General features: G+C 37.2%; 2 protein-coding genes across 6 annotated transcripts; both read left to right on the forward strand.

Moving 5' to 3' along the window:
- Positions 1-7,826: 7,826 nt before the first annotated feature.
- LOC133852609 (uncharacterized) lies at positions 7,827-17,404 on the forward strand. Of its 5 annotated transcripts, none has more exons than XR_009895959.1 (10): positions 7,829-8,335; positions 8,502-8,579; positions 10,222-10,926; positions 11,025-11,127; positions 14,521-14,621; positions 14,737-14,911; positions 16,344-16,514; positions 16,625-16,725; positions 16,852-16,963; positions 17,092-17,404. XR_009895959.1 is itself a non-coding variant. In XM_062289382.1 (10 exons), the coding sequence occupies exons 1-9, from the start codon at positions 8,018-8,020 to the stop codon at positions 16,909-16,911; spliced, it is 1,812 nt and encodes a 603-aa protein (XP_062145366.1). In that variant the 5' UTR covers positions 7,829-8,017; the 3' UTR covers positions 16,912-16,942; positions 17,092-17,404. The 5 variants fall into 5 exon arrangements, 1 of the variants encoding a protein (XP_062145366.1); XR_009895960.1 differs by having other exon boundaries at positions 14,530-14,621; XM_062289382.1 differs by having other exon boundaries at positions 16,852-16,942.
- Positions 17,405-17,540: 136 nt separating this feature from the next.
- Positions 17,541-19,984, forward strand: LOC133852626 (auxin-responsive protein IAA32). Its single transcript, XM_062289396.1, has 4 exons — positions 17,541-19,014; positions 19,151-19,399; positions 19,476-19,584; positions 19,671-19,984. Exons 1-4 carry the CDS (start codon positions 18,594-18,596, stop codon positions 19,738-19,740), a joined length of 849 nt encoding a protein of 282 aa, XP_062145380.1. The 5' UTR covers positions 17,541-18,593; the 3' UTR covers positions 19,741-19,984.

The following is a 19,984-nucleotide window of genomic DNA, read 5'->3' on the forward strand; positions in this document are numbered from 1 at the left end:
CCTCAAACTATCAGTCGTTTTTAGAGTAGCCCCCTTGAACTACCAAGTGCATCATTCGGACCCCACAAACTACTAAAGAGTACCAACAAAATATTTTTTGTCGAAATATTTCTATAATACCCTCGCCACATCTCATATTTTCAATTAAAAAATAAAAAAATTTAAAAATCAAATGAAAATTGAAAATATTCAAAAAAAAAAAAGGTTAAAAAATAAATAAATAAATAAATATATATATATATATATATATATATGAAGGGGGTGGCTGAGCCATCCTAATGGCCGGTTTGGGAGTTGCTCAAACCCTCAATTTTTTTTTCTTTGGCCTTGTAGAGTGGCCGAACCACCCCTGTGGCCCTCGGAGGTGCTTCGGCCATCCCAAGGGCCAAACCCTCACCTTAATTTTTATTTTTATTTTATTTTTTATTATTATTATTTTTTTTTTCTCTTTGGCCTTGTGGGGTGGCCGAACCCACTTCCAAGTCAAATGGAGTGGCCGAGCCGCCCACAGGCCTCTAGGGGAGGTTTTTTTCTTTTTTATTTGAATTTAATTTTTCTTTGATTGTCCGCATTTACTATTGAGAATTGTTTTCTTAGATTTTAATAATTGCATTGCATGAAATTGGGGAATTGGCCCATTAAAAGAAAACAAAACAAAACAAAAAAAGTAAATAAAATATTACCAGTCACATCAGCTTGTTGTGGAACTGTTGTGAGAAATGAATGTATGGATCATTTCTCTTAATCATTACGACGTAAACGTTTTGTCTCTTCAGCCACTCAAAGGTAATTATCACTTACTTTTTTACATGTACGGTTGAAGTGGTAGATTTATTTTATTTTATTTTGAATCTGTCATGTATCATAATATGCTAAGTATTCACTAATGAGAAGTACAATATTCTACATCATGAGCTCCTGACATTATGACATTACAAGTTATTTTTCCACGTTTGAAAGCAACTCTCCCTCTCCCTCTCCCTCTTATTATCATGTGCTTGAAATTAAAATGTTTTATCTCCACAACCAAATATATATATATATATATATATATATATATATATATATATATATATCTCAACCGTGTCGCACGTTAAACAAAAATTTGTATAATTGCATTAGTGGATAAACCACTTTGTCATTTGACAAATTCATTTGCAGTTTGACATTCATAAAGAGAGAGAGAGAGGCCTATATAACCACAAAATTGAAATTGGTACCGAAAATCATGAGAAATGATATTTACACAATTTTTACATAACACACTTACATGGGGTGAGACATTCCATGTAATTATGTTAGTGTAAAAATTGTGTAAATCTTGTTTGTTGTGTAAGAATCGCAACCCGATAATCATTAACATCTAAAACCGTAGTTCATGGCATACGTGTAGACAGAATCCATAACAAGATCTGTATCCTTCATCAGTTTTTCGAAACAAGCAAAGTTTAGCGCACATTGAGGGGCAATGTTGGTGGGGTACGCCTTGGTGGAGTTCCTTTGCAATTTCTGATGGCAACTTCTTTGTTAGTGAGAGCTTCATGTCCTCACGCAGAGGAGGACAGCACAGGCCGCTATGCGGATGCGGAAAAGGAGGAAGAGAAGATGGGGATAGGGGGTCGCCCGCTGCTAATTGTGCTACACACAGCCATAGCGCATGCATCGTAAAAACCATCATCGCTCCCAAAAGCCTCCCCATAACATTCCTCAATCCTCATAGTTATAATTAAGGTTCAAACTCTTTATATATAACGCATTAATTTGATTTATTTTTATTTGTTCGAACGAAAAGCTTTTCAATTATACTAACAACTATTTAGAGTGGTTAATTTAATAATAATAAAGATGCCTTGACCTTTAGTGGCTTTTTGTTAAATTGGCGTCCATTGGCGTTAGGGCTTAATTAGTTTGTTTTTTTGAAAATGGCTTAATTAGTTAATTAGGAAAGAGTTAGTTGAAATCTATTTGAGAATGGCAACATTAAAAAGAAAAAAGATGTTTAAGAACTATTTGAGAGTGTGGTTAAGATTTATTTTTTGAAACGATGGTGGCTTTTAACTTTGTGATTTAGCTAAAGTAGTGTCTCTTTGATACTAGGCATAAGTTTATACAAGAGTCATTATGTAATTAATTCATGTTGTTTAGCATTGGTTGCATGTACGTGTGATTTGTATTTGTCAAATATAGAGAATGAATGAAAAATAGAGTATGAAAATGGAGAGGATTAATAATTCTTGTTGTTTATTCCATGCATTGAGTGCTGTATATATAGACTTTACAAAAGGAATCAAAAAATCCGATCAGAAGGAATATTTACAATTCAGCTCATCTAACAAACTAACCAACTATAGAATCTTCTAGAAGACTTTAGCTAAAAGCTACGTATTGTGCTTATTCGAAATTTTGCATGTGCGAGTAAAGTCGCTCGAGCTCTTTTAACTTGTGCTCAAGCACTGTCTACACTTAAGTTGTTTCTTTGTTCGCTCGATCGCTTGATGCTATCTTCATACTCCCCCTAGCCTCAAGAGGACTATATATATATATATATATATATTCCTCTTGGAAAGCAAAAAATCAAAAGAAACCTGACCAAGAGGCTTGGTAAAAATGTCAGCAAGTTGATGCTGAGATGTAATGTGCATAGTGCGAATAAGACCTTGCTGAATTTTATCACGAATGAGATGACCATCAATGTCGATGTGCTTAGTCCGTTCGTGAAAGACTGGATTGGCAGCAATATGCAAAGCAACTTTGGTATCACAAAAAAGGAGAGCAGGCTGAGGATGAAGTATAGTGAAATCCCGAAGTAAAGCAGATAACCAAGTGACTGAGAAATGGTTGACTGTTTCTTGGATTTCCATGAGATGAGGGAATCACCAAGAAAACACAAAAGCATGTGATAGAATGTCGAGAATCACTATAGCCCGCACAATCACTATCACAAAAAGCTTTGAGTATAAAATCTGAGGAAGAAGGATAAAAAATGCCTTGTCTTGAAGTATTCTTGAGATAATGAAGAACATGTGAACCTGCATCCATATGTGGCTGTCGAGGACTATCCATATATTGGCTTAGTAACTTGAACAGAGAAAGTAATATCAGGACGTGTGAAGGTTAAGTAACTCAATTGGCCAATAAGTCGTCGATATGGAGTAGGATCCTCAAGGTGGAGACCGTTATCCCGTGAAAGCTTTAAATTGGACTCCATAGGAAAAGTAAAAGGCTTGGCAACCAGAAGACCACTGTCTTGGAGGATGTCAAGAGTATATTTACGTTGACTCACAAAGATGCCCTTGGTAGTCCGAGCGATCTCTAAACCGAGAACGTATTTGACAGTGCCCAAATCTTTGAGATGAAAGTGAGAGTTGAGGAATGCAGTGAGAGAAGATACAACATCAATATCATTACTAGCAATGACAATGTCATCAACATAGATAAATAAGGCAATGAATGAATCACCTTGTAGTCGAGTGAAAAAAGAATAATTCAACTTAGATTGTACAAAGCCATGAGTTAACAAGGTAGTAGAAAACCTGGAGAACCATTGGCGTGAAGCCTGTTTTAAACCATACAAGGACTTGTTGAGTTTACAAACTTTGGACTCCCCCTTAGATGCAAAACCAGGGGGTAGCTGCATGTAAACCTCTTCATTCAAAGTACCATGAAGAAAAGCATTGTTGACGTCGAGTTGGTGTAAATGCCAATTCTTAGTTGCAGCAAGAGCAAGCAATAATCAAACCGTTGTTAGCTTAACCACAAAAGAAAAAGTCACATGGCAGTCTAACCCTTTACATTGAGTAAAACCCTTAGCAACCAAGCGAGCTTTATATCGCTCAACCTATCCATCCGGCTTAAACTTGACTTTGTAAACCCATTTGCAACCAATGGGTTTCTTGTGAGGAAGGAGCTTAACAAAAGTCCAGGTGTGATTTTCTTCTAGAGCACCAATTTTAGCATGCATAGCTTCTCGCCAATAAGGATATTTGACAACTTGGTGAAAGAATTGGGGCTCAAAAATGGAAGAGATAGATAAGTTAAGATGATGGTGAGCATTAGAAAGCTTAGCATAAGAAAGATATGAGGAAAAATGATAAGGTATACCTGGTGAAAGAGCATAACTGTCCGAAGAAGGAGGCTGAAGGGGGGGGGGGGGGGGGGGAAGAGGTGGCCAACTGACAATGAAAAGCTTGTAGATAGGTAGGCGACTAGCGGATCCATGAGGATTTGCAAAGTGGAAAAGAGACTTGTGGAGAGCACTCGAGTGTGGTAGTGGAGTGCTCAAGCGGGGCAGGTGAGCGCTTGAGTGGGGCAGGGGAGTGCTCGAGCGTATTAGGTGTACGTTCGAGCTCTGCAGTAGAATCAGAGACAAAAAGAAAAGAAGCAAGATCAGGAGAAGGGTGAGGAATCACAAAATAGCCATCAGAAGTAGGATGCAAAAGATTAGATGCATAAGGAAAAATGGTTTCATGAAAAATGACATCCCTGTAAATAAAAATGGAATGTGTGTAAAGGTTAAACAAAATGTATCCTTTGACACCTAAGGGGTAGCCTAAGAATAAATAAGGTTTAGCCTGTGAGTCAAATTTGGACCTAGTGCGAGTAAGGGATGTATAACATAAGCTGCCAAACACGTAAATGAGAATAGGAATGAGGTGTTTTGAATAAAAGTTCAAACGGTGATTTGCTAAAGAGATGAGGAGTATGTATTATATTAATAAGGTGTGTGGCAGTGCAATCACCAAAAAATAAATAAATAAAGGAAGGTGTGCTTGAAACCACAAGGCTCTAGCAGCATTGAGCAAGTGTTGATCCTTACGTTCAACAATGGCATTTTGTTGTTGTGTTTTCACACAACTACGTTGATGAATTATTCATTTGGAAGCATAGAAATCAGACATAATAAATTCAATGCCATTGTCTGTACGTAAGCATTTAACTTGAGTTTGAAATTGAGTTTCCACAAGATTGATAAATGATTTTAGAATAAAATGAGTTTGAGATTTAGCATGCATAAAGAACACCCAAGTAAATCTACTATAATCATCAACGATTTTAAGGAAATATTGAGAACCATTAATAGATTTAACAGAAAAATGACCCTATATATCACAATGTATTAATGCAAAAGGTAACATAGTAATTGAATGACTAGTAGAAAAATGAAGTCTACGCTGGTGGGCAAGAGGACAAATAGTGCAAATGTATTTATCATTTACTGAAATTTCAGGAACATAAGTTTGTAGTAAATGAAGTCTATATGATGACAAATGCCCTAAAAAGTAATGCCAGATGTCATTAGATACACTTTTCATAGAAAAAGCAGAAAACACAAAAAGAAACCAGCAATGGAGAATTTGGTTGCAGCAAGTAGAACAAGCCATCCTATTCTTCAACCACTCCAATCGTCCCCCAATTGAGCAGATTCTACAGAAAACAAAATTTATGGATGAAGATAAGACACCGATTGATGGTTTTAATGAGCTTGCTAACAGAAATAAGGTTGAAGGAAAAAGAAGGAACACAAAGCACGTTAATCAAAACCAATGAATCCGAAAGTTTGACTGTGCCGATGTGGGTAACAAGAGCTATTTGTCCATTGAGCAATTTCACATAAGAAGAAACAACAACTGTGATAGATGTGAAAAAGGTGATCGAGTCAACCATGTGGTCGGTCACACCTGTATCGATGATCCATGAATTTTTATGATGAGGTATGGATGCAGTACGAAAAGATTGAGAAGAATAAAAAATAGAATGTTTAGTATTTAGCAAACAAGAAGAAATGAAATTACCTGACATCTTTGAGAAAAGATGATCCTAATGAACTGGGGTACTTACTTGGTGAGCAGAAGATTCGGATGAAGCAGGTTTGATTAAGGTGAGAAGCTGTTGGCATTGCTCCGGTGTAATGGAAATAGCAAGAATGGAGGAAAAATGCGGCTCAGAGTCTTGAACCTGATTTGCTGAATGGGGGCTTCCTCCCTTGTTCTTGGTAAACTTGAAACCAGGGGGGAAACCATGGAATTTGTAGCATTTCTCTATGGTTTGTCTGATAATACCACAGCTGCAAGTAGGTTTGTCTTTGTGCAGGAACTGTAGCTTACCAGACCTAGATGGTGAAGAAGAGGTAACATATTTACTCATAAGTGGAACGGAAGTGTGACTGAAATAGCCAATAGAAGCATATACCTCTCGTTGGGGTTCTTCTTGAAGAACCAGTGCAAAAACCTGTTAATGGGAGGCAGGGGATCGATGAGCAGAAATTGACCCCAAATGTGAGAAAAAGTGTCATTCAAACCCATTAAAAATTGAAACACATATTCATGGTGAAAATAATCATGAATTGTTTTCATGGAACCACAAGAGCAAGGAGGAATGAGTATGTAGTTACTTAACTCATCCTAAAGAGCTTTGAAAATAATAATGTGAGATGTCGGGACCAGGGGCAGACCCACGTGTCGTCCCCCCAAATTTTTTAAAAATAACCTTAAATATACCAAAAAAAAAATAATTTTTTCCTCCCAAAATTATACTTTGTCCCCCCAAAATAATATTTGTGTCCCCTTTTAACTTATTTTTTTTAGTTTTGCCCCATCTTTTAACACAAAATCTAAAATACCCCATTCATTTAATTTCCTTCCATATTCTAGTTGGCTTCTAACTAGAAACTCAATTTGGTTTAAGACTCTGAAGATGTGAAAAAAAAAAAAAGTTAAATGGTTTGGTTTTTTGAGTGGTTATTCTAAGTGACTTCTAACCAATAATCAATTTTTTGAGTGGTTATTTTGCAGTCATTTGGGTTCACAATATTTGTTTTGGCAACACACGTTAAATGGTTTAATCATTTATGATTTCACCATTATTTGGCTCGACTCATAGCATTGTTATTTGGGGCTTTAAAGGATTGTTAGGAGAAAAATTCAACGATTATAAATATCGTTTTTATTAGACCTTATAGATTATGTTTAGTTTTTTTTTTTTTTTTCTAAGCTATTTTGCTAGATTTTATTTTTTATTTTTTAGATAAGCTATTTTGCTAGTTGTTTATACCACTGTATGTTTGTGATGCCATGAGATTAAATATAAGACTACAATGCTTTTATTTAATAACAATATGCAGAAACACAAATCTATGAAGATTTTAAATATCTATATACTTTTGTATTTATGCAAGTCCGTCTCCCCAATAAAAAAAAAAATCGTCCCCCCTCACCAAAAATCCTGGTTCCACCCCTGGTCAGGACTGAAGAATTTTGTTCCTAAACTTGTTGGTGATTTTTGGAATTTATTGCTTTTTAGGAAATTAATTATTTTTTCTTTTAATACAAAATTTCACATTTTTAATACGTACATTTTTCATTTTATTTGATGTAAAAAGCATGTAGTATATAATTTAAAAATTTACGATTTCAAATAAATTGTAATGAATCCTTATCCATGTCTGAATTTGGGTGTTTGTTAAAGTCTTCAACCCCCTTTTTTTTATGTAATTTATTTATTTTTAATATTATTATTATCTTGCTCAAAAAAAAAAAATATTACTTGTAATTGGTTATTATTAATTTTTGATTAAGTGATGATTTTAAAAATTACATTATTATTGATTGAAAAAAAAAATATAACTTTTAAAATTACTAACATACAGAGACAGTAGACATTATGGCTATTACAAAATTTTCTCAAGTTCAATAAAATTTTCGTTTACGTTTTTTTTTTTTTTTTTTTACAATTTATTTTTAATAAAAAGGAATAATTTTCCAAAAAAAAAAAAAAAGTCAACTCCAAAAATCACCGACAATGTGGAACAAAACTTGAACAGCCCCGACATCTCAGAAAGAAAAAATTGATAATTCTGAGATTGGATTTCGTTGAATTTTCTGGATATACGCCTGTCGTAGTTCCACGTAACCACCAAAGCAATTCAAGCAAAAGACCAGAATAGCTGAAAAGGAGATTCATCCTCCAAAGCACCGAAGAAATGAGACGGTGAACGCCAGCTACAACGACACGATCGAAAATGGCAACGACGATTCAGTCCGATATTCGTTCGGCTCTGCACATGGCATCCTCGACCTTCCGTTCTCTCAGCCCCAACCTCATCCTCTCACGCGCCGCCGCGCGTCGAGCTCTGCCGTATTATTCCTCCTCCTCCCCGACGGCTACAACGAAGTCGTCGCTCATCTTGAGAGCTTTCTCCTCCGCGGACTCCGCGAGCGACGTCGTTCTGAAGGTTCCGGAAAAGCCGTCCATGTGCACCGCCGACGAGCTCCATTATGTCTCCGTGCCCAGCTGCGATTGGAGGCTCGCCCTCTGGCGCTACCATCCATCCCCTCAGGTTCCCCACATTACGTTTTTTTTTTTTTTTTTAGTTAGTTTTTCAAATAACGTTTTTGGTTTTTGGTTTTTGGTTTTTTTTTTTTTTTTTCAATTATCCTAAATATTACTGTGATTAATATTGTTCTGTTGCCATTATGGTAATTGTTTAATGCGTTTATATATAGGCGCCTCCGAGGAATCATCCACTGTTGCTGTTGTCTGGGGTGGGAACTAACGCCATTGGATACGATCTCTCTCCTGAGGTAATTTTTATTATTTTTTAACCCTCCTCTTACTAAAATTTATATATCCTGGTATGATTATTGTAATGTGAAATTCCTAAAGCATTGCATTTGCGTGTGTGTGATTGTTCTTTTTTTTTTACCCAAGCTTATGATGGTATGTTATTTGCATTTAATTTGCTTGTGCAGTAATGATATCAAGTAAATGGGGGCAGCGATAAATAGTATGATTTTAGATTGCATAGAATGTTAGGAAAGAATGCATGTGACCAACCCAAATCAATCGATGAAGATTTACAGAGCTGGTCCCAATTTAATTGGACTAAGACTTAATTGAGTTGAGTTGGGTTGAGAGGGTGCTTGAAAATGTGTGAACTAAATTAGTAAAATGTGCATCAGAATCTAAAATGTTTTAGGGTATGCAGGCCACTAGGATTAATTAGAAACATATTAAAATAGTAATATTAATAAATCTTAACTAGAACTAGGGAATGGTAGAGGTTGATTACCAGGAAAGTGGGGATACCCAAATTGACTCTTTTATGATAGTTTCAACTATCATACACGAGGAGGGAGAGACTGGCTAGAAAGGTCATTGCTTATCTAGTTAAGGTAGAATGTGAATTATAAAACTGCAATAAGAGTATCCTCTCCTTCTTGACGTGTAAGAGAAAGCTGTATAAAATGACATATAATGCTAGCAGTGGTTTACCGAACTCAATAAGGCTGCAATTCCAGTTGTGACAGCATGTAGCTCCATTAAGAGCCATGTCCTCTGTTAAGTCCATGGAAGTTGAGTTTCCCTCACCCACAGCCACATTCTTTTTATTAAGTAAACGAAATGTCATTGAAAGCACAAAAGGCACAACCCAAGTATGCTGGAGTATACAAGTGAAATACCTAGCTAGAATTAGAAAACAAATTGAAAATCAAGAAAACTAAGCAAATTAAGATTTAAGGCAGATGTCCAATGGTAAAGAGTTTTGAAGAAGAAAGACTTTAGTTATACCATTGTCCCCTTGTATCTTCAAATCATCTATCATTTATTCCCTCCAAAGGCACCAAAAGGCAAGACAAAACCAACTTCCACATAGCTGCACATTGAGGAGTACCTCCCAACCCTCTCCAACAAGCGAAAATGTCTACTACTCTTTTAGGCATAACCCAAGTTACCCAAGACGACTGAAGATAGCACTCTGCAATGTACTGGTGATCTCTCAATATAGAAGAAGATGATCCACAATCTCCCACTCTTTTTGCACATACAATATCGGTCAATCACAACAACACGTCGTTTTCTTAAGTTATCCATGGTGAGGATCTTCCCCAGGGTGTCCACTTCTTCGGGTTGGACTTGGTTGAATCAACTTGGACCTTTTTCACTCATTTTGCGATCAATTTGTCTCACCTCTATGTTCTTACGGATGGGTTTGCCTGTTTCCTAGTATTCTTACTCATCAAAACTTCTCTTTATGTCACTTTTTTTTTTTTTTTTTTTTAATTTCCAATTTCTAGGACTTTGTTGGTTGGGTTCCCTCGAGTATGCTTTGTTATGTCATTTTCTGCTCAATCAGACTTTATACTTGACCTTTCTTTGTTTGCTACATCTTTTATGTTTCTATACCACATTATTGCAGTCTCACTAATGTATGAGATTTTCCAGTCGTCATTTGCTCGATACATGTCAGGCCAAGGTTTTGACACATGGATCCTTGAAGTTCGTGGTGCTGGGTTGAGCGTGCAGGGATCAAAGTCTAAAGAAATTAAGCAGTCTGCCTATGAAAGATCTGAGCAGATGGAAGCTGCTTCGAGGAGTACAACTAATGGAGCTTTTCCTGTGGAAGCGCAGTCAACCATTCCTGGTGCCTTGGAAGAATCTGAAACGTTTTCTGTCAAAGGAGAAGAATCTGAGAGTATAGCTGTTGAGGGAGACATGATGGGTACAGCAACAGTGTGGGACGAATCAAGACTAGTGATGAAGTTGACAGAAACCTTTATGCGTTTGTCAGAAAGACTCTCTGGTTTTCTCAGTGAAGGTCAGTCCAGGATCATGTATGCTAAATTTTTTGACCAGATATCAAAGCTTTTGGTGGATTCTCAATTATCTGAACGATTTAATGAGATAAGGGAAAAACTATCAAATTTGTTGGAAACAAGACAAAATTCCAGTATTACTAACCAAATCTGGGATCTTAGTCAAAGAATTGTTAGTATCATTGAAGAGGGTCAACGATCGGTTTCACCTCCGTTGTTTGACTTGCAAGAGCGTCTCGCTTCAACGATAGAGGACTTTCAGAAACAACTTGACTTGATAGTGAAATATGACTGGGATTTTGATCATTACTTGGAAGAGGATGTTCCAGCTGCGGTGAGGTGACACTTGTCTTGCTCGAAAGCTATAATAAAAATCTAAGCATGCCTACCCTTGACATGATGAACTAACAGTCTTCAATTTTGTCAATATAGGTGGAATATATAATAGAAGAAAGCAGGCCAAAGGATGGTAAGTTGCTTGCAATTGGACACTCCATGGGTGGTATCTTGCTTTATGCAACTCTGTCACGATGCGGTATGGTTCCATCCCTTGTAGTGCATCATGTTACCACTATGTTAACCTGCTGACAGGCTAGAGATTTTTAATGCGGTCAGTAAGTAAGCTGTTCACTGTATCTCATGGCTTGCTCTAATGGAGTGCCCTTATACTATGTGTGGCTGGAAGCTTATTGTGTACAATGTTTTTTTTAGTTGTAGTTTGTCATAATCTTAAACTATTCACACCCGAGATTTCTACCTCTTTTTTGCTTGTATAGTTAGCAATGTCCTCTTTTTATTTTTGGTTTAATTTGGAATTAATAGGGCTAGGTATCAACATGTGCGGTGTCGAAAAGCCCATTGCTGACTTCCGATCTGATAGGGGGTTGGAAGACGAAATCGACCTCGACTCTGCCTCCACCCTCTGAGAAAATTCTAAGCCGAGCTGCCACCAACAATGTTGGCTTGGAAGTTGGTGGCTGATCTAGCGGCCACAATGGCCGCTACACAGAGATGAAGAAGGGAGAAGGGTTGGGGGGGAGACTGAGGCAACTGCCTCTTTCTTCTTCTTCTCAAGCATATTGGCAAAGGAGGTGACTGGGGTTACTAAAGGGTATTTATGTGTGTTTATGTGATGGTTGGGTCAGGCTAGAAATCTCACCACCCATATTTCAACTTTTCAACCCAACTTTGGTCGGAAGTCAAAAACAAAAATATTCTGACATCTGACCCGCCCCCGTCAGAAGCCGACTCTGCTGATCGGGGTCGGTCAGATGTCGGGTTTTTGGGTTTTTGAACACCCCCAGAGATTAAAACTTGTAGTTAGTAAGGTTGATGTCCAAAAGTTGATATGAATGTAAGGCCCATTGTTTCAATCGAAGAATAAACTCCGGTTGAGTATATATGCTTAACAAATAAGACTTCTATTTCTACTGTTTGAAAAGGTTTTAATTATGGTGATTGTAGTCGCATCGAGAGAGATCTCAGTTTGTCTGTTCTCAATTGGTTGCGTTTTATCACCGAGAAATTTCAAAAGTAATGGTTCTAGTTGTGTCTAATGCTAGTTCTTGTGCCAAGACTTGGATATGTGGCATGGTATTGTTGTGATGAAATTGCTTACTATTTGTTACAGAAACTAGACACCTTTAGCGTGGTGTGAAATCTCCATTTTTATTTGTTCATAGGCTTTATTGTTTCCGTTGTTTTATGGAATATAATACTTTGCTTATTAGTGCAATATGGCCATTCTCTCAATGTAGTGTGGTCTAAACATGTTCACTAGTTGATGAAGATTTTTTAAAAATTGAAGAACAAATCGCACTAGATTATATGGAGGAATTCTAGATAAAGAAGGTTAAGAGAGGAGTATGTTTGAACGGGTTCCAAAACCGTTTGAATGGAGCTCATGCGGGAGGGAAGTGAGAGAGTATCATTAGAAGATCATGAATAGGTCGTTCGAATGCTAGGTTATCAATCTAATGATACTTTATGTAATGACCTAAGGAAACCGCTAGTTACATCTGTACTATCACTCTAAAATGATTACTCACGTTATAATCGGAGCTCTCAAGAATTACTAATAAAGCACAATCTCACCTAGTAAGGAATAAATGTGGGACTTAGCACCTATGAGTTCTTTTATAATCCGTCCACTCCATGCGAACAATTCATCTTCTCAATGTGGGACTATCTTTTTGGGTTTTCACACTTCGAGTTCCATTGAACAGAGCTTCAGGCTCAGAAGTACTGACGCATTTTGAACGCCACTTTGAATTCGTATGTGGATATGATGGCAGATGGGTTTTTTTCTTATTATTATTGCTATGTTCATTACATTTTTAAGGGGTTGTTATGTCTTTTAATGTTATTAAGCTTAAGGTTTTGCATTGTAATTTATTTAAAGGCATGTTTCACACTTCATAATTGTCATTGGTGTTTTTCTTAATAAAGTTATTCAAAGAGAATTTCTCTTTCTTCCTGGTGGATTCCAAATTATCAAGGGTTTAATGTGTGTAGACCTTCACCCCTAGACCTTTCACCAGGAAGAAAGAGAAATTATTTTTGAATAATTTTATTGAAAAGACCTCTAATGATAATTATGAAGTGTGAAACATGCCTTTGAATAGGCTACAACCCGAAACCTTAAGCCTAGTAACATTAAAAGATTAAAAAATAACCCTCAAAAATGTAATAAACATAGCAAAAATAATGAGAAAAAGACCCAGCCACTGTTAGATCTACATTTGCATTTGAAGTGGCATTCAAATGTCCATCCAATGGAGTTCCTGGGCACTTTCAAAAGTACTCCGTTCAAAGCACTGTTTGAATACCACTTCAAACGAGAATGTCGATCTATTATAAAACATTACAAATATGAGAGCATTGTTTGTTCCCCTGGAAAAGTATTTAGAAAGTTAAGGCCCCTTCTCGCATTGCTTTCTTATTATGGACAGCAACAAAGGGTAGAATCCTCAAGGTTGACAATCTTAGAAGGCAGGGTTTCTCTTTTGTTAACTGGTGTTGCCTTTGCAAAAAGAATGAGGAGGCTGTAGTTCAACTTTCTCATTCATTGCGAATACGCTAGAGATCTCTAGCTCTTGGTTCTCAACTTATTTGGGGTTTCATGGGCAGGCCTAGCAACATCCTAGAGCTGCTTTATTGTTGGAAGAGGCAATCTGAAAAGTTATTTATGCTTTATTAATGTGGAGCATATCGAAAGAAAGGAACTAGTCTCTTTGAGGACTGCGAGTCCAACGTGCTTTCTCTAAATCCTCATTTCTTAGATCTCTTTTGGATTGGGTTGTTATATTATATATGTTCCTAACTTTTCCTCATCAGATTTGGTAGATCTGATTAATTTTTTATGTTATAGAAGCCTATAGGTGATTGGCTCTCTTGTATACTATTCGTGTTGGAGGGCTCTGCCATTTTCTTGCAATAAAATTAATATTCGTTAAAAAAAAAAAAAAGAATGTAGATCTAGCGGTGTTTAGAGTTTTTTTCTCATTATTTTTTATGTTTGTTATAATTTTAAGGATTATTTTGTCATTTAATGTTATTAGGCTTAGGGTTCTGGGTTGTTGCCTATTCAAAGGTATGCTTTGGACTTCCTTATTATTAGTTGCCTTTTCAATAAAATTATTCAAAAAGGATTTCTCTTTCTTCCTAGTGAATTCTGGTACCAAGGATTGAACGTGCTTAGCCCTTAATCTCTACACTTTTCCCTGCATCAAAAAAATTAATTCTATAAGTTTACAGAAACGACCAGCCATTATTATGATAGTTTCAGGTTTTATACTTTATTTAAATTTTCATATTTTATTTAAACTGTATGAGTATATATATATATATAAAATAAATAAATCAGATCTTTTGTTTTGTAAAGAAAAAAGCATCCTATTGATGCATTCATTTATTTTATCTTGCTAAGCTTTTGAAGGAAGAGACTCCAGATTCGCGGCTATTGTAACTTTGGCATCATCCCTTGACTACATGTCTTCAAAATCAACTCTCAAATTGCTCTTACCACTTGTAAGTGGATGTAAAATCATCGGATCATCTCTATGTTTGGCTCAAGGACTGTCTAATTCAAATTTTGCAGAATACCCTTTGTTTATAAACTAATATCAAGGCACTTGTTGTACAGGCAGATCCTGCACAGGCTCTTAATGTACCTGTTGTTCCTTTAGGGGCGCTACTGGCAGCAGCTTATCCACTTTCATCTCGACCTCCTTATGTCTTGTCTTGGCTTAATTATCTGATTTCAGCGGAGGACATGATGCATCCAGAGTTGTTAGAAAAGCTCATCTTGAACAACTTTTGTAAGTTTTCCCTGTTGACGTAATATGTTAAATTACACTCATACAGTCTTCCCAGTCTCAATTGTTTTGTTTGTGTACATATGGCCACGTGAACATGGGCATGCATATTCGTGTATGTTCTGTGTAAATGATTTTTGAATCGTCATCACAGTTTTAGTGAGGACAGTTTTCTCTGTTGAGGTTAATTATAAACCCTATGTTATGTCTTATTGATAATCTGGATTTGTAACGGATAAAGTGGAAGATTATGTTTATTTTGTAGATAGCTTGTGGTCGTCTTCCCCAGGACTGACTCCTATTCTCCCACGCCCAATAATTAAATTTGAAAATGAAGAGAAATGAACATTGTCGTGCCATTTATAAAAGTGAAGTAGATATTCGGATTGCACCAGTTATTGTGATATAGCCAACTATGGACTTTTTGTGTAGAGTGAACTGACGATAATACATCACTTTAGGTTTTGTTTGGCTTTATTTGTGGGGTTGGAGAAGGGGACTGTTTTTTTCTCTGGTAACTTACACTATAGTGTACAAGAGTTGATTGTTGAGTACAGTGATTAGGGAATCCATGAGTGTTTTATCCCCATGATAATGAGAAACATGTGGATTAGTAGTGTTGTATGGTTATGTAATTTATTTAATTGGACAAGAAACTTTATTAAGCCACATAAGACAGACTACTCATTAGGTGTAGGATTCTGAGAGGTTGTGAGACATGTCCACCAATGGAGCATTGGTGAAATGAGATTGCAACGATGCATGGGTGTTGGGGTACTAAAAAAAGATTTGATTTAATTGTATCTGTAGTTATATAGATATAACCTGCTAGCAGGCAAGACGAAGGAAAGTTATTTGGGTTATTTGGAACCTGCAAAAATTATTCATGGACTTATCAAAAAAAAAAAAAAAAATTATTCATGGACTTCCACCATATAAACCAAAACAGTTCGTAGCAAAGACAGGGTAAGGTTGAGGGTGTTTGCCATATAAGGGAATTCATAATTGCTTATGGTTTAATAGAAGGAATGATTTTTAAGAGTTTGCCTAAGGCATCAACCGATTATTTCAGTTGGAGTTGTATGTCTAAGCAGTTAACACATTGGTCCTTGGTTTCAGCTTATCCATCATTTTCTTGACCCTTGCTTCTGCAGTTATTTAGTTGGATAAGAGTGGAATTTTTGCATATGGAATGGTGGTTCTTTCTTTTAGAAATCACTCATCCATGTAGACTAAGTGCAAAGTTCCCTCTAATTCTACTTAAAGTTAAACTTCTTATTCTGTACCTTTTGTCTAGAAATAATATTGTTAGACCTTGGGTGGCGCCTACAACATGCTGCCAATCAGCAGGCTGCATCAATGGTTCCATCATATGCACGATATCATACTTGAATTGTCAGTACTGACAGATGTAACCTCCGATTACAACTGGCAGGTACCATACCTGCTAACCTTATCTTGCAGCTAACTACAGCTTTTCGAGAGGGTGGGTTACGCGACAGGAGTGGCACATTTTCCTACAAGGATCATATACACAAAATCAATGTCCCTGTCTTAGCACTCGCTGGTGACCGGGATTTTATATGCCCACCTGAAGCTGTGGAGGGTATGTTTAAATTAAAGATGATCTGTGTATCTATTCCTGTTTGATATTAATATTCCATGCTTCATGCTTATGATTATGTATTCTTGCTTATGATGATTTGGACCGACCAGAAACTGTTAAGCTGATTCCTCAGCACCTGGCTACCTATAAAGTATTTGGAGAACCTGGAGGTCCACATTATGCCCACTATGATTTGGTGGGAGGACGATTGGTGTGGATTCTATGTTCTTTCTATTTTTATTTTTTATTTTTTAACTTTTTTGGAGGGGAACTAATATGAAAATAATCGCATAAGTTGACACCTCTTTCAATTATTTTTCCGCTTTTTATAATGCAGGCAATGGAGCAGGTTTATCCCTGTATAATCCAATTTCTTAGTCGTCATGACTCAACATGATTGTCTGGGCAATGGAACTTCACGGCACTGAGTGAGTTTGATTTCCAAGCAGGCATGAAATCTCTCTCTTTGGTTTTGGACATTACACATTCCCATAGGATCTTGGCCAAGCTTAAACGATGCTCCTTGGTTCATGCCACTCTCAATGACTGTAATTGTTTGCCTTTTTGATTGGTGTAGGGAGGATGTGCAGATAAAGCATTCCATGCATAGATTGTTAGCAGAAGTTGCGAAGCAAAGCTTTGTTACTAGTTCAATTGACTGTGATCACGCCTCATGAAGCGGAGAGCTCACTAGTTTAAATCTCCCCTTCCCTTTTCCCTTGAGGTCAAAAATTACTTATCAAAAGAAAAACTATTTTTTTTTTTGTAAATTATCATTAGAATTGGTGATAGGGTAATCAAAATCAAGGAACAAGGAACAAAAAGGCTTGCTTCTTTCCATCATATAGCGTGTGGATCTTGGTCAATTGTGTAATAAGAATTTGTTCGAAGGAAGATTGTGCCTTGCTTGTCTAACCCGCCCAAGTTTGTTGATGTTCACCTTTTAAGGTGCCCCGTATTATCCTTGGATAATTTGCTCTAATGCACCTTTTGTGGTTTTGAGTGATTTTCTTAAAGCGAGGTTTTAGTTTAATATTTATTTGATAGGAAATACAATTCAGAAAAATCCGTACAGAACTTAAAGGCACCCGTCCCATAAACACCCTATGGCTGGGGGAGATGACATTTGTTTCAAGACTTGAAGGAACCTTGTCGAAGAAAGATGGTTCAAAGCTGTAGCGTTGGCAGATAAAATGTTTTTCTCATCAATTTCGAGAACTCTTCTTGGAAAGGAGGTGAGACATTGAAGAAGGGTGTAAGCATTATGGTGGATTAGATAATCCTGCTTTAGATAAAATTATTTGAAGCTCAAGCTGATTTAGGACTGATCTTGCAGCCCCTTTCTGGGGCCAAACCTTTTTGAGATTGGAGGTCTATGTTCTTAGGCCTGCTGGACTGCTGCCTACCCATCAATCATGTTTCCCACCATCTAATTGGTTGCAAGTGATGGAAAGACATTTAAAAAAAAAACAAAGACACCAACCGTTTCAAATGGCCTTTATGTTGGAGGATCTTTCACGTAGTGTAATAGTGGTACCCTCTTCTAGGCCCTAGGGTGAAGGGGGAGTGGGAAGTGGGGTTTCGACAAGATCGCTGGACCCTTTACAAGTGGCAGCACTGTCATCCAAGAGAGTGTATTTATTCAGGATGATCAGAAACAAAAATTCTTGCCCAATAATGTTGCCTGCCTTTAAAGACATATTACTTAGCTTTGCTAGAAGACACAGAAAATTCTTGCCCAAACCAGAGCACCGCTGCGGCTACGGCGCTACCGTTGCTGATATTGTACATCCACTGCACGCACGAGCCACGAAGCACCACATATCATATGTAGCAAAATTGCTTTTATTTTTCTGGGTTTCAATTTAATAGTTATTACACTTAACAAAGAACATACTTTTTTACCTTTTTTGTCGTTAACATGTTTATTGTTTGGTCGAAGCAGGTTAAATTGGTTATCCGACAATGGTTACCTGACCCTGGGATACCAACCTCAGTAGTCTGAACCTTTGTAGCAATGTTAGGAAGCAGAATCCGAAACTACTTTTGTTAGGATCACTTTGGCCATCCCTTGTTCTTATGCTGTTTTCAACCACCCTTTGTACTTGCATGTTGATAGTAGCAGAAGAAGATAAGCATCATTCAATAATGGATAATGGAGGGCGCTTTCTTGTCTTCCTTCTGTACTTAACCCGGCCCCCACTAGCCCTTCCTTTTCCGCTTCACATGTTCCGCTGTTTTTGGCCCAGACACTCTATAAATTGGTACCTCCACTCTCCACTCCACTTAAAGCAAATCAGCAAAACATATCAACCGACACTTCCTAAGTTGTTCTGTGCAGCAAGCAATATTCCAATGGATTCAAACACATCAGGCTTTCTCCTCAACTCTTCGTCTCTTGAGTCAGTTTATTACCAAGCTAAGGAGGATGACGCCTTCATCGATCTCGGTCTTAGTCTGAGAACTCTGCCACCCGCAGCTTATCATCCCTCCGGACATCGTAGGCCCTTGGTTTTTGATGTTGAATGTTGTTGTTTATATTAACAAGATGTCGCCTCAACGCTTCATCAGTCTCTTTTCTCTTTCATATATTTCCCATCATGTATTGTACTAACCAGAGTTTTCATTTGGATCAGTGGTAAGCCTTGAGGGATATGATGACCACATTGATTGGCCCCAGGCCAACCAAAACATGAAAAGTAGCGACAGTTTGCATCAAAGAATTATCCCAGAAGATTATGATGAAGAGTCAGAGGGAGTCCAAAGCAAAGAGAGGTGGGCTTATGTGAAGGTTAATATGGATGGGGTTATTGTTGGCCGGAAAATCTGCATTCTTGATCATGGTGGTTACTCTAGCCTTGCACTTCAGCTAGAAGACATGTTTGGTAGGTACCAACATTCTTATTAGAAGATTCAAAATCATACATATCAGAAGTAAAATAACCATTGAATATATTTCAGGTAGACAATCCGTATCTGGGTTAAGGTTGTTCCAGGCTGGATCCGAATTCTCACTTTTCTATAAGGATAGAGAGGAGAATTGGAGGGCTGTTGGTGATGTGCCTTGGAAGTAGGTTCTTCTTGTCATATCCGTTGCAATTTTCTCTTTGCTTATTAGATCAAACTCCAAAATATGTCTTCTTGAACTCGTGACAGGGAGTTTGTGGAATGCGTGAAGCGGCTGAGGATTGCACGAAAGAATGCAGCTCTTCTCCCTGGTTCATGAAAATTCCCCTGAATTTTCTCCATTCCCTCCCTTCTACCCCTCTCATATGTTTGTGAAGCATCTCTGACCTAGAAGTAAAATTAAGTTGGCAATATTTTGAGAAATGTCTTTGACAATCATAATTTCCATCATAACTTTTAGGTAAATTGCATACGTGGTCCTGATGAGTGTTTGTTTGGCGGACCTGTTAAGTACTAGATTGCAAATGCAACCAAAAAGGGTCTCTTTGGGATCAAACTATCAA

Source organism: Alnus glutinosa, chromosome 1 (assembly GCF_958979055.1).
Source record: "Alnus glutinosa chromosome 1, dhAlnGlut1.1, whole genome shotgun sequence".
NCBI lineage: Eukaryota > Viridiplantae > Streptophyta > Magnoliopsida > Fagales > Betulaceae > Alnus > Alnus glutinosa.

Bases quoted from the DNA above. Each gene is read 5' to 3' on its own strand.
- LOC133852609 (XM_062289382.1), top strand. From the start codon at position 8,018: ATGGCAACGACGATTCAGTCCGATATTCGTTCGGCTCTGCACATGGCA. The intron at 10,927-11,024 runs GTGAGGTGACAC...TTGTCAATATAG, and splicing joins AAGAGGATGTTCCAGCTGCG to GTGGAATATATAATAGAAGA. The intron at 14,912-16,343 runs GTAAGTTTTCCC...TACAACTGGCAG, and splicing joins GCTCATCTTGAACAACTTTT to GTACCATACCTGCTAACCTT.
- LOC133852626 (XM_062289396.1), top strand. From the start codon at position 18,594: ATGCTGTTTTCAACCACCCTTTGTACTTGCATGTTGATAGTAGCAGAA. The intron at 19,015-19,150 runs GTAGGCCCTTGG...CATTTGGATCAG, and splicing joins TTATCATCCCTCCGGACATC to TGGTAAGCCTTGAGGGATAT. The intron at 19,400-19,475 runs GTAGGTACCAAC...AATATATTTCAG, and splicing joins TCAGCTAGAAGACATGTTTG to GTAGACAATCCGTATCTGGG.